The sequence below is a fragment of the Centruroides vittatus genome, unplaced genomic scaffold (assembly GCF_030686945.1).
Source record: "Centruroides vittatus isolate TY-2023 unplaced genomic scaffold, ASM3068694v2 contig_3118, whole genome shotgun sequence".
NCBI classification, from domain to species: Eukaryota; Metazoa; Arthropoda; class Arachnida; order Scorpiones; family Buthidae; genus Centruroides; species Centruroides vittatus.
Genome location: NW_027122009.1, coordinates 564,608 through 579,919, shown reverse-complemented (window position 1 = coordinate 579,919; position 15,312 = coordinate 564,608). Strand labels below are relative to the sequence as shown.

Here is a 15,312-nt window from a genome sequence, read left to right as displayed (position 1 = left end):
TTTCAAATAGCAATACAAATTTTCTTAAAAATTACAATTATAAGTTCATTACAGTATGCAAGTTCTTCTAATGAGCATGCTTCATTTCTAGTGGGATTTTTCTTTTTGTGGTTTGGAAATAATAAAGATTCATAAAATAAGATTTATTCATGTGTGCAACCTGTTTTGATTTTTAAAAGTATTCAATTTTTATCTTATTGAATATACTTGTATAAAGTAAAATGTAATTTTAATGGGATGTTATATTGTTAATTAGGATAAGATTCTTCTTGCCTATTGCATTAATTTTACAATCAATTAACAAAGAATAAGTGGAATTTTATAGACCCAAATAAAACAAATACTTGTTTTTTCAACTAAATTTTTACCTGTCTCCTTTATAATAACAGAATTTATGTACTTCTAAGTAAATGTGGGTTGGATGGCTGAGCAGTCAAGGTGGTAGCCTACCACTCTTGGGGTCCCAGAATCAAATCCGAATGGGTTGAAACTTTTCCAGGAACTTTTCTAGGGTCGTCAGTCCGAATATGTTGGGCTCCATCCCTCACCACCTGCTGAATCCAGAACAGGCTTGCTAACAGAAACCCTCTTAGTGCCCACTGGGTGGAAAAATTAAATAAAAAAACTAACTGCATTTTGGGTTCATCAATAACCTTCATTAATTGGGATTTTGTTTTCCCGTTTAATAGGAGGGAAAAGTGATATTAAATTTATCATCGAAAATATTATAAGGAAAAGTTAAAATCTGTTTTTAATATTTTAATTTGTTTCTCTAGTCTACTTTCTATACTATAGGATGTGGGAATTCTTTATCTGTAGATATTAATAATAAAAATAATATTATTATTAATGTACAAGTACATAATTGGTTTAATAAATAAATATGTTAGTCAACTTTCAAACTAAATACGTAGGTTGTTTTTTTCCAACCTCCGATGGAAAAAAAGACAAGTGTAACTAACAAGATAAATTTATTACAAAAAGTAAGGTACAAAAACATGGTTACTTTTTGACATATTCACAGTGAAGATTGAGCCATTTGTCATATCTGTGGATTAGCCTTTTCATCCCCTCTTCATAGAATGTTGCCGCAAGTGACTTGTGATATGTCCTAATGTGAGAAACTGGGGGTTGAGGTGCATGACTTAACTTGTTTGTCAACGTCGGATTGGTCAGATCTGCTCACTTTGTCACTGGATGGCTTTGGATTAGTTTAAGAGGAGAATCATTGAGATCTTCCTATTGTCTAAAATTCCTGACATCAAATAGGATAGTTACAGGTGCATCCTAACTCACGAATGTTCTGATATATTCAGCTAAAAATACATTCAAATAGAAGGGTGCTCCATAGATCAAGTGGGAGGGTTAGCGAGGTCATCAATAGGATGCCAGTGATACATGAGATAAAACAACCATTTAGATAACAAGTTTAATATAAAAACAAAGGATTACAAGAGAATACAATCAGAATTAGAAATGTAACAGTTATTCAGTTAAACGGTAAACCTGGGTCCCCATCAACCAGGCTTTCCAAGTGATTATCTATCTACTTACAAACTAAAGACCAAGAGAGAGAGTTTACAATAAAATGGTCAACTTAATACCTCTTTTAACGGGTGTTGGTAGAGAGGTGTCTTCTTTCTCAGAGATTCTGGATGGCAACTCACAAGGGGACGATTCTTTGGATGACTGCCCCAACGATCGGGTGTGAGGCCTTTTTATTCTCCATGAGCGTGGGAGTAGTATCGGGTGATTTTGATTTAATGTGGTCTATGGTTGAGATGTGTCATGTCATTGCATAGGCTGGAGCAGGCCAGATTGTTGATACTTTCTTGCCAGGTATTCTGACTCCTTTTACCATATAAGGCAACAAATTCAAAGTTCTTAGACGTCACCATTGAGGTGTTGTGACTCTTCTTACCTCATAATTTAACCGATTTTGATGTTTCTCCCCATTAATAACCACATGTTTAGCTTTATTCTCAACACTTATTCAAAACATTGTTAAAATTGTCAATTTGTACGGTTGACTAGGAGGGCAGAGGTACGAGACTAATGATAGTCTTCAAAACAATGTTAAGGCCCATCTCAAGTCACTAGTGGCAACATTCTATGAAAAGGGGATGGAAAAGCTCTAAGAAGAGAAATGTCAGAAAGTTCATCTAGTTTACTAACAAATTCAGCCTCATTTGTGTTACAGATTGTCACCTCTTGTTTTTCTTTAGCACCTTTCTTCAAATGTTCATTCTAGTTTAGTTATGCAGTTTCTTGGATCCATCATTGGAATCCTTGCCATTTCATAAAATATTGCCAGCTTTTTGACTGTAACAGCTGATGACTGTCTGATAGTTTATTTCAGTTGAAGATGGTGATGTAAAAACAAACGAAGAGCCTGATATAAGGATGACAACTTGTTGCCAGTTAATTCAGTTACTGTTGAACCAAGGAGGTACACTTCAGTTTTAGATCTAGTTGTTGCTACTGCCATATTATTTTAATAACTTTGCCAAAATGAACAAAAATGTATTATGTGATTTACTTGAGCAGTTTCTGGATTATATAGTCTATGCATCTGATGTTATCACCAGTCCTTCAGTGATGTGCCTGAATTTGTCCATACAAGCCAAATAGTCAATAGGTATTGATGTAAGCACTATGAGTCACTGAGTCAGACTCAACCAGAAACAGGGAAAAACATTTGTAGCATGACTTGATGATGTCAGCGAAATAAAGATCACAAGTCATGACAGAAATTAATTCTGTGGGAATGTCATGTAACTAATGTGTGATTAATTTAATGATTTATTTATTGAGATAACCAACTACAGTTTTACAAACGGTTTTACCAAAATGGATACATTGTGGTTGATGCTTGTAATTGCCATATGCTCATCCTTACTATTTGGAACTTATAAAACTTCAGTGACATTGAGCTGCCAGTATTCACCAATGGAGTAGATTTTTGGCATGAATGTTTTCTATATATATATTGGAACAGAAATTGGGGGGAGGAGGTTCACATTTACAAATTGTAAAAATAAGCTCCACCCTAAGAATGGTGTTAGCTTTCCATAACTAGTCTTGAATGAAATTCAAGACTAGATATGGAAAGCTTAGGGACAGGAGGCCCTGATTAACTATATATGAACTTATGATGCAAACTGGAAGCCACATTATTTTGATTTGAAAATTTTTCCCTGAAAGGAGTTAGATAGATGACTGGAATGACTCCATTGCTAATGGAAAAGTATGATATACAGGGGCAAGAGGACAAGACACTACAGTAGTAATTTGAGGTGGAGAGCATATATTTTAAATTTAAAAAATTAAAAATTGCAGCCTGGCATTGTGACAATGTCATAATAAATAATTGCTTATTTTAAATTGTTAAATTGCTAATTTTAATTTGTTACATTCATTCATTAATTTTTAAAATTTCTTTAATGTAAACATATTAGTGATGCCACGAATATTCGGCTACTATTCGGTATTCAGCCTATTTGGCTACTTTTTTTAATATTCTGTATTCGGCCGAATGTTGTGTACTATTTGGCTGAATACCGAATACAAAATCATGGAAAAAAAACGCACATATTACTCAAAAATGTATTTATTTTAATTACAAATTAATACATTTAATACTTAAAATGTATCAGTGGTAAGTTGTGATGAATGAAAAAAATTTTTTCAGCATTTGTTGATAGCAAACGATTGCACTTTTCCTTATAAACTATACCCGCTTCTGAAAGTAGCCTCTCACTATATATGCTACTGCTGGGAAACAATAGATAAATCTTAGCGAATTCTGTCAGGCTTGGATACTGTTTTGCGTTTGCTGACCACCACTTGTAAAGGTCTGCCATCCGATCTAGCTGAACAGTTTTCATATAAAAATCAATCTCATTTGCAATAGCACTTTTTTCTCCACATCCTTATCATTTTGCATATTTTCTGTAGCGACTTCCTCAAAACAGTTCCAGAAACTGTCGTGTATTTCAATGGTTTTATCGTTTTCATTGATATTTTTTTTCTTATGAAGTGGAGAAGAATCATCATCGGTACTAGTAGACTCATCACAACTAATTTTCAGAACTTCTAAAAGAACTTTTTGTTTTGCTGTTTGCATTTGAACTAATCCCGGGAAACTGGTTTTGAAACGTGGGTCAAGAAAAGTGGCAACCAGATATTTGTCATTCTCATCAAAGTTGAACTGTGTTTCAAGCTCAAATTGTGTTACTAATAGTCATAAGGACTATTAGTAACACAATTTGATGTAACAATGAACATAATGCGTGTCGTGAATCTACTTGCAAATAAAACAAATGTGCCTGTGGCATCGCTACCGCATGCACTGCAATGAGACAAGTTGTAACCTGTCACCCGTGAAATGTACACATAATTTGCCGAATATGCGGCGCTTCGGCCGAGAGCATAGTCGAGTATTCGGTATTCGGCAAAATCACTATTCGTGGCATCACTAAAACATATACGTTAGAAATAATTATAGCTTATAAATATTGAAAAATAAAATGAATTTCACCATATACATAGAATAAACATACATTTTGTGATTGTGTATGTGAAGGATATTTATTTGTTAAATTACATTCTTGCACTTATTCATCATTTTGGTTATGATGTCATTACATACACCAATCTTTATCTATTATAGTAATAAATAATATATAATAATTATTAAATTTATAAATACTTATAGTAAATAAATTTTCAGACTGATATAAAATCATTCAGATTGTTCCAATTAAAAGTGTAAAAATATTACTTTAACAAATATCATTTGATAATTAAATAATCACCATTTATTTGTAGATTTCCATGTTTTAAATATAAACTTTTGGATTTTCATAAAATGATATAATAATTATTGCAACAATAATTTTAATAAATGGAAATATTTTTGCAGCAAGGAAAACAACTAAAAACTGCATGCATTGAACAGCCAAAGCAAACAGGAGCACATTTGCTTGGTGGTAACCTTACTCCTATTGATAGGCATGGTTCGGTCCAAGTTGTAACATCTACTAATGGCGACTTACCAAATGAAGATCCCGTCGCAGATCATTCAAACAATCCAATTACTACCCCTGTAGAAGTAGAAGTTATCTCAGAAACAAAGTATGTCATTTATTAATATAATTTTTTGTAGATTTGATTTTGTTTATGAAATTAATTGTAAATTTTTTGTATTTTTTTTAATATAGGAATCAATATTATTTAATACTTTGCATCTATTTTTACATATATTATGATTAATTGATTTAATATTTAATTAAAAATAACTCAATTTTTTGGGTAATTATTATTTTTTAATCTTTTTTTATACGGTATATGGAGGATCTATTTCTAATCATGCAATTCTCATAAAATTATATTTCAGACCAAAAAAGAAAGTTATAAACTGAAGGAAGATAAAAATAATAATAATTTCAAGTGTAATTATTGAAACATAATTTTAAAATATTTAAAATTTTGAAGTTTCATTTCTCTAAAAGTCAGAGAGAATTAATCTAAAGAAACAAAATTTGCATATATAAACAAATAGATGGAAATTGTTCATAATGCGTTATAAATGCAGTATAAATAGGCCACGTTTCTTTATGCAGTGCTTGAGAAGCGCTTTATAGCGAATACACTGGAACTGGTTTATAATTGGCCAACACTGCTCATGACGTCATTTCACTACTCTCTTGCTGCATAAAGAAACGCGGCCATACCTATCTAAAAAAAGAACATCTATAAAGAAACATGCCTAAATGGAATGTTTTCTTATATAATATAAATTACAGTAGAGTGTCGATAAGTGGAACCAATTGGGGACTGGGGTCCTTCCAGTTAATGATTTGTTCCAGTTTCCGACTTTGTACGAAAAAATACATTAACCTGTCCGATGTTCAAATTTTTCTCAGTTGCGTATCGCTTCCTGTTGAATTTTTCTTTGTTGCGTGTTGCTTCGTGTTGAATTTTCGTCGATTTTAAGCCTAACGAAAATTTTTATAATAATCATCGAGGCTATCGTATCGTTAAAAATTATTTCTGCATTTTGTACAAACAAAATAAATATATTAAAGAATATAAAAAACATGAAAATTATACTTTAGAAGTAAATTTAGTATCAAAAACATTCGATTCAGCACGACACAGTCCGACTGAAAATCGTTCCACTTACCGACGTTCCACTTATCGACGCTCTACTGTATTATTAAAAGCTGAAATCCTGTAATTGGAAATAGGAGACTTTTTGGGTACCAATTGCACCTGAGTAAAATAGAATTTTTTAGAATAACAGTGGCATATTTCTAAATCATAATGCTGTAACTTGTGGGCTTGGATTATGTGTGACTTCCCAACAATGAGTTATTCTATTTATTTATTTATTAAGATTGTAGTTTTATTGTCTGGAAAGTAGATATGACAACACAATATGATATGTTTTTCTCCAACTCTAGAAGAGTTGTTTTGTTCCCCAGGAATAATTAATACAGTTAGCCCTTGTACAGCATCGCATACCTACAACATGGTTCAAGAATTGTGGAAATCTCCCATACAACATTGTTTGAGAATTGGAGACATTCCTATACAAATTGTCAGTTTTTAAGTGCAAACAGTGTCATTCAATGTATTTTTTTTTTATTCAGGCAAATATGCCTGTTGTTTCATATTTGAAAATTTCAGTATTCTAAAATCCATAAACAACATTTGCTTCATGCCTTTTGCTAGGTTTTATTTAATGAGAACTGATTGTACAATATTCTTCTTCCTTGTCTTAGTTTTCTATTCTAGCTTTCCTTTAAACCTGGTGTCACTGTCATTGGTGATAGGGATCTAAAAGAACCCAAAAGACTATTGCTGTGTTTTGTTTTTATAGATTAAGTCATCCCTTGTACAGTAGCCCCAATTTCTATACGATTGCATACAGACCTACAAGAAATAAATCTTCCACCTGTACAATCAAGTAACACAACTCTCAACATCCCTCATGGCTCTATCTAGCAGCTGATATTCATTCCAATTGACAGAGCTACCCAAATGCAACAACTCCAAATTCTGTATATCAACAACTATTCATAGAACACCAATTTCAATACAGCCATACAATATCCATATATACAGATGGCTCTAAATTGACAACAGTAGGAGCAGCCTTTGTATTCATACATTTCTTTCAGGATCTTAAAACTTAAAAATATATTTCAATGGGAAACCCATTGTTTTCTTTTCAGTTTTTAAAAGTATATATATGAAAGAATACCAGACACAGAAAGAATAAAATTGTTTATCAGATACAAGAGATTTCTTATTAAATTTTTTTTTTAATTTAATTTTCCTTGATTTAAATATGATTTCTGCTGTGACAAGATGATTTATCAGAAGGAATTCTGATCTAGTCTTGACATCCTGAGAAAAATTACTATTCAATCTAATTCCATTCAGCTTATTTATTGTTTTCTAAATGTTCAGACTATTATGACATGGTTTGTTCAATGAATTCAGGATAAATTACCCAAGATTAAGTTTATTAAGATAAAATTTTGGTTATCTGCATGTCTTTGTCTTTTATCATAAATCGACATTTACAAAAATTAACACAAGTGGCTTTATCATCAGAAATTCTTATTAATGTAGCTGTATAAGTTGTAAATTGCACTTATTTTTATTGTAGTGTCACTTATATACATTTATAATTTTTATTGTAGCTAACTTAAACAGGGTAATTCAATAAGAATTGCAGGGTTTGAATTTGGCATCACTTTTTTGGGGTGCTACAGCAAAAATGGTTTGGGAAATTCAAGATGGGCTTGTGAGCTGGAGGTGTTATTGGGCTATACTTTTTCGAAAATGAGTCATTCACAGTGAATAGTGAAAGATATTGTGACATGCTGATGATGATTACCATCTTTTCATGTAGTTCCAGCAAGATGGTGCAACATATCACACAGCTTGTGAAACTTTGCAGTTGCTGTGTAGAAAATTTCTGAGTCACATTATTTCCCAAAATAGTGACTTCACTGGTCCACGAGATCTTGCAATTTGACTTCTTCCTTTGGGGCTATCTGAAAGAGAGAATGCATGCTAACAACCCAGAAAATACAGATTACCTGACAGATAACATCTGATGAGTCGTATCCAAAATAAAGCTCGTTATTGTCATATCAAGCTTTATTTTGCCCAAATTTGTTATGGGTTTTATTGTTATGTGGAGATGAAAATCTTGTCTTAGACTTTTCCTATTGTATCTAAAATAAATAAAAGCATCTTGAACAATGTCAAGAAATATCACCTTTAGGTGATATTTTTTTATATCAGGATAAGAAATCTCTTGTATCAGTTTGCAAGAAAAGTAGAGGCAGCCATTTGCACAATATTGTCTTCCACTCCTAATTTCCCAGCTATCAGAATTATATTGATCTAATAAAAATTGAATTTTTAGGTAAAATGAAGTTTTTATTAACAAAATAAATCCTGCAACTCTTATTGAATCACCATGTATTTAAAGTACTTTAAAGTTTAGTAAGAACATTTTATAAAATATGAAGTTTGTGGTTTAATTTATGAATAGCAATTTGTATTGTCTCATTAAAAATCTTTGATACAATTAAATAATAATAATTTTTATTTCTAGGTGTTGCTGTTTTTTTAAGAAAAAGAAAGAAGTTAGACAAAAATAATTTTTAAGGAATTTGTATTTGTTTATAAATCATTTTCTTTCTCCATTCTTTTATTTCCTTTTTAGAAAGATTTTAATTTCATCTTATTTTAACGGTCTCATTGCATGAATCGTGACGATTTGCATTGAATGTTGTATCTAATACATTATTTTATTTATTTATACAGATGTTTGTATAATACATTCATATCATGTAAATTTAAATAATATAAAGAATTGTCAAGATCTTATGGGATATGTGAAAATGCAAAACAAGAATGTGCTGTAAATGTAAATGTCAAAGAAAATATTTGTTACTGTTTTTGAAAATTTTCTATAATTGTTAAATAACATTTTAAAGAGTGTAGGATTTTATGGAAAAGCCAAGAAATAATTAATTTTATACAATTAAAATAAGAACATATTTTGTACATACCAAGTTAAGTTTTTCTCTCTCTATTTTATTTATGAAATTCATAAAAAGAAGAAATTATTTTAATCTAATTTCTTATCAGAATAAATACAAAAAATATATATATAATTTCAATACTCTTAAAAACAATATATAATGAAAATTTTCCATTAAAAAAAAAATATATATTTATGACTTATTAGCTGAAGTGCTTAATAATTTGCAGTAATGATTATGCTTTAAAAAGTAATTCAGAGAGTTTAACTTAACACAACATGTTAGGTAAATTATTGCTTAAACAAAACAAAAACTAATGTAACAACATTTAAAAATGTGATCTTTAATATGTTACATGCATATGTACCTATTTCTGCTTAATTTATTCGGATTGCACTTAAATCAAATGCTTTGTTATAAAAATGTATATAAAATTAAATTATATGTTCTTGCATTTTCCAAAATGTAATAGAAAAATTACAATTTGATCTATCAAGAATCATCTGAAAAGGTATCCACAATTCATAAAGTTATTGTTATAAAATTTTTCATGAAAAATATAGACGAAATTTATATGAAATTAATATTGAAGCATGGGAATGTTGTTCTAGTTTCACTAAAAAATAAAAAAATTAAAAATGCTTGACTGCCTTGAAACGACAAAATTAAAAATCATCATCCTCTATATCAGACATTATACTGTTTAATTTATATTTTTATTTATTAAAATGTGATTTTAAAAATATGAACATTTTTTTATTTAAAGTATTTAATTAATTCTTGTATTTACTTTGAAAATTTAAAGTATTTCTTTATTTTCTTTAATTATTTTTTTGGGATTACAATTTCTCTTTTTTTTTTTTTGTTACAAAATTTTGTTTCTAAACAATTTTTACTGAAAGCACAACTAATCTATTGTATATAATCCACAAATATTGCTTGGCATCTTATCAGGATATGATAAAGATGTGCATTTCGGTCTTTCAATGTTGATGTATAAAATAAATTATGGAAATACATATTTTTCATAAAAGGAAAAAAATATATATATAAGAACTACTATCAGACTAACATGTATATAAAAAAAAAAAAGAAAAAAAATGCATATATTATTTTGTTGGGAGAAATGTGTATTTCCTCTACAAAGAAAGGCTGAATAATTCCAGTTTTAAACAAATCTGTGTTTTGTTTGTCAGTCTTGCATTTCTATTACTTTGAATATCAATCTGTAATATAAAGTACTTTAAAACTCTTAGAGTAAAATTTCTGAAAGATATGAATTATTTCAAAACTGTTCTGAAAATCTATAATTTTCATTTCTGGTATTTTTGGATAGTTTTCAATTGTATATTTTTTGTAATTTTTGTTGGGATTTTCCTATAATTCAGTTTTTCTTGTGTGTGAATTGTTTTCCTTAATTATGTAAAACATTTTGTTTGCATTATGTATAGTTAGAATAAAGTAAATGTTTCAAATAAGTTGTAATGTTTTCTTTTAAAACTTTTCAATTTGAACCAATATAGAAGTTAAAAAATATAGAGCTGCAGTAACAATAAATAAAAGAGAAAACAATAATAGTTAATAATTGGTATCCTTCCTTGTCTGGTAGAAGGGGGAAACAGAGCTTTCATTAAAATTGTGATTTCTTCCAATATTAAGAATGTAAACACACATTAAACAACCTTTCAAGTCCAGTAACAAAAATTTTTGTTACTGAACTTTAATGGTTGTTTAATGTGTGCTTTAGAACCTTCGTTGAATTGTACACTTTCATTTGAAAGCTCTAACTTCCGTTTCCTTCCCTTTTGCATAAAACCAATATAAATAATATATATTATGATGATATTATTTATATAGTTTACATTTAAAGTGCCTTATATATTGGCATAAAGCATATTTAAATATTTTACTCAACTGAAGAATAATTGTCAAATATTTCCAAAATAGCCTGCCTTTCCCTTACAGATGACAAAAAGAAATCAGTCAGCATAGAGTGAGAATGGTATGCTTTGCAATTTATATTGTACATGGGCTTGGTTACATCAAAATTGCATAAAATAAATCTTAAGTCTCAATAATTAATTTTTTTTACACGTTCATGTAAAATACAAAACAAAAAAAATACGAATTTGAAATCTTGGGCAGTCATTTGCTGTAATATGGATAACCTGTAAATAATTTTTTTTTGCTACATTTATATAATGTCCAACTGAATTTAATAAAGTTTTTCTGATTGTAATACATGTACACATAATGAAAATTTACATTAAACAAGTCAAGAAGTTGTTTGAGACCTGTGACTTGTTCATGCAATGCATTACTCAAATTTTTATGGGCTAATTTGTCTTTAATTTTCACAAATCTTTAAGCATGCATTGTAGGAAAAGGTTTGCAATTAAATTATTATCTAATAGTTAAGAATATCGTGAAGCTTGTAGTAATTGCAAGAAATTTTTTTTAACTTTAGTTAATCAATAAATCAAATTTAGATTATTATTTTGTGAAATAATAAAATATATATTTTATTGCAATCTTTAAATGTATGTTACAGTCAAAACCCGTTTTTAGTTAGAATGCATTTTAACTAGTTTATACTGGATGTCTTTGTTAAAACCCGTTTTGTCTAGTTAAAACTAGTTTTAACTCAAATTCATTTTTGACTAGCAGTAAATTCTAGTTTTAACTAGACAAAATGGGTTTTAACAAAGACATCCAGTATAAACTAGTTTCAACTAGTTAAAACGTGTTCTAACTAAAAACTGGTTTTGACTGCAACATATAGTGATTTGGGGTAAGATGGTAAGCGGGAGAAGATGCCTACTTTTTGATATTTTCAAACGGTAACATCAGATATTGTCATGTGTTTGTATGATGAATCGTTGGGCCAATATTGAGTGCGGAAAGCTGTAGTTGGCTACCGTTACCTCATTTTCTACATCTGAGAAGAATAAAAGCAAGATAAGAACGAAGTTTTTGTTGTGAAATGTTTCTAGAATCATTTTAAAACTAAAAGTTAAAATAGAATTTATTAAAAATTGCAGAATTAATGTGTGATGTAGTTAAAGTTCTAAAGTTTCCATTGTGAGCTACCGCCGATCCCGATCAGACATGCTAGAACACATACAACGTAGGCATCTTATCCTGACAAATGGAAAAGATGCCACATTTTTCATGGGGTAACATGCCTATGTTTTGTTAATTGAATTCCAATATGCCTATTTTTAATAAATTTTTGTTTTCTCGTTTTATTGCAGCATTTGCATAGAAATTATATAAGGACTTCTCAAAAAGGTTTTTGGACTGAAAAAAGCTTTTAGCTAGCTATAGAGCACGTTAGAATGGGCGGAAACTTAACAATACTTATACTGTGCTGTTATACTTATTACGAAGTACTTTGTACTATATATGCAATAAATTAAATTTGGTTAAGATATTCGAAAATTAATTTTATGTAATTATATTTGTTATCTTACCCTAATGGCATTTGGCATCTCACCTGGATACTTGGGATGAGATGCCTAAAATGCCAGACAGTAAAAAAGTCGTCATTGCAAACACAATATTTAATTATTTTTCACATACTCCAAAGTTTTTTGAAAAACATGCTCAAGAATATGATATTTTCGTTAGAGGCCTCCAAAACCCAAATTATCGCTATAATTTCCTTCATAAGCAAAATGTTAGGAATCTTCCCTCGAATCACTATACATAACTTTATTTATTTCCTCCAAACATATTTATGTAGCTAAAATTAGTTTTAACTAATGTTAAAAGTTAAAACTAGTTTTATCTAAAATCAAAACATGTACAGCAGTAAATTAACTAAACAAAACCTGTTTTGTCTAGTTAAAACTAGAATTTACTGCTAGTCAAAAATAAATTTGAGTTAAAACTAGTTTTAACTAGACAAAACGGGTTTTAACAAAGACATCCAGTATAAACTAGTTTCAACTATTAAAATTAATAAATTCTAAGAAATTTTTTCCCCCTTTAAAAAAAACCCTAAGAACTACAAGTGAAATTCACTTTTTTAATTTTGATTTCGACAGAGTTTAAAACAGAGAAAGACCAGTAAATCACTTTCACTATTTCTTACTTTATTTTATCCATATATATTTCGCTTGTCAGCCTCTTCAGTGGATCTGAAGAGGCTGACAAGCGAAATATATATGGAAAGTGATTTACTGGTCTTTCTCTGTTTTAAACTCTGTCGAAATCAAAATTAAAAAAGTGAATTTCACTTGTAGTTCTTAGGGTTTTTTTTAAAGGGGGAAAAAAATTTCTTAGAATTTATTAATTTTAATATTTGAGTAACCGATCCCATTGTTTTATTAATTAATTCATTATTTGATTAGTTTCAACTAGTTAAAACGCATTCTAACTAAAAACGGGTTTTGACTGTAACATATATATATATATTAAAAGCAAAATGTTCCATCACTGCCAACTGAAACCATTACTTTAGAAAAAAGTGTTTATTAAATAGAGACTCAACTCTGCCCAGATAAAATGTAACCAAATCAATCAAGACAGACTAGTACTTTATTCACTTTCCAAAATATTACGTGTCAATTACTTTAAATTTTAATTAAATAATTTTGATTACATTTTTAATCTTAGTTTCAGTTTCAGTGTAAAAACCATTGTTTTAATAATTATTTTATTTATTTATTTACTGTTATTTGTTATTTTTAGTTTAATTAACTGGCAATCTAGTATTAATATATATTATATAAATAAATTTTTTTAAATTTAATTTGTGTTAAGCACCTTTAAACACTGTGGATGTAATTTATATTACATGAATGTCAATTAACGTGGTTTTTATTAATTAATTTGATTTAAATTCAATTGCTACTGTACTGAAAAACAGTAGTAGTATCTTATTCACATGCACATTGAAATCTAATTTGAATAACAAAGTCATCGATGGTTTGTGTCATGACTTCTAATGACGCAAGGTGATCTCAGTGCCACTAACTTCTGAATTGTAGTTCAGTTGTTGCTTGGTCAGGTCGTTGACTTTCTTTAACACAGGAAGTATAGGGAGTTGACTGTCAATCTCTCTAATCTATGGCTGGCTCTTGCTGAGTAGCTTGTTTGGCAACTAGGAAAATTATGGCATTCAAACCAGAAGCTTCACTGTATCATAAAAAAACAACAGATGATGTGATACAAGATAATGCCACTGCTCCACTATGAAGGTCTAAAACTTGAGAGAACTTAAGTCTGGTAGAAATCAGAGCAAAAGGTCTCCAACATTTTAACTAGAATGACTGTTGCAATTGGCTACTGTTACAACCTTATAAGTTTATAATGGGAGTAATAAGGGTATTATAAAGAATTTTATAACAGAAAATACCAAAGCACAAATTCACCAATAGCTCATAAGATTTGGCTTAATTTTTCTAAATCTTGAAAATTAGAACACAGCATGGTCAGAGCTTGGAAAAGTGTAAACAAACAAGTTAAAAATTAAAATAAAAAAGAATAACTTGTAGACTGTAGATAGATCACTAACAAATCTCCATCCAAACCAAACAGAAGTCATTAAGTTTTAATTATTAATTTGCAATTTCAAATACTGCAGCACTTATTTTACTAAAATATCATATTTAGTAATCAAACTTTAGAAATATAAATTATTATAGAGTCTATGAAAAATTAAAGTTTGCAGCTTTTATGGACCCAAATCTAAAACTTTTATTTGTATAGATATAAACTATTTCAAATTAATTACATGGCCATCAATTTTTTCGTGTCAAAAAACAAATTGTTTAAAGAATGCAACCATCTTTAGCTTATAGAATTGAACAGAACAAAGATTCTTAAGGATTTTTGAATTCAAACAAACATTATTTATAATTAGTCTAATTCTTAGTAAAAATTAATAAGTAACTACATTGTTTTTCTTTGTAATTTCTGGTATTTTTAAACACTAATTAATCTGTCTATTCATCAAAATATTTTTTTGAAGTGAACATTCTCTAATTCCCTAATTCCCTGCTCACACATTGATCAAGAACCTCTGTGGATGGCTGATTATGTGTACCAGTACAATGTGTGGTGGATTTGCCTTCATCCATACATGGCTGTTGTGGTTGTTGGAGAGACCAACTCTGGCAAATGTCTCATCTATGAAAATATCTGGCTGTTGACTGGCATAGCAACCACTAGTAGAATGTTGCTATAGAGAAAAGTTTCCCAGTTTAAACCCTGCACTTTCTGCAGATAGGTT

General features: G+C 29.5%; 1 protein-coding gene across 1 annotated transcript in view; it reads left to right on the top strand.

Annotated features, from left to right (window-relative positions):
- Nucleotides 1-8,961, top strand: part of LOC136973224 (casein kinase I-like) — a 49,681-nt gene extending 40,720 nt beyond the window's left edge. Inside the window, exons 8-9 of the mRNA XM_067267928.1 lie at nucleotides 4,925-5,136; nucleotides 8,642-8,961. Coding sequence (XP_067124029.1) covers nucleotides 4,925-5,136; nucleotides 8,642-8,687 — 258 coding nt within the window. The 3' untranslated portion in view covers nucleotides 8,688-8,961. The remainder of the gene's footprint in view (nucleotides 1-4,924; nucleotides 5,137-8,641) is intronic.
- Nucleotides 8,962-15,312: the final 6,351 nt, after the last annotated feature.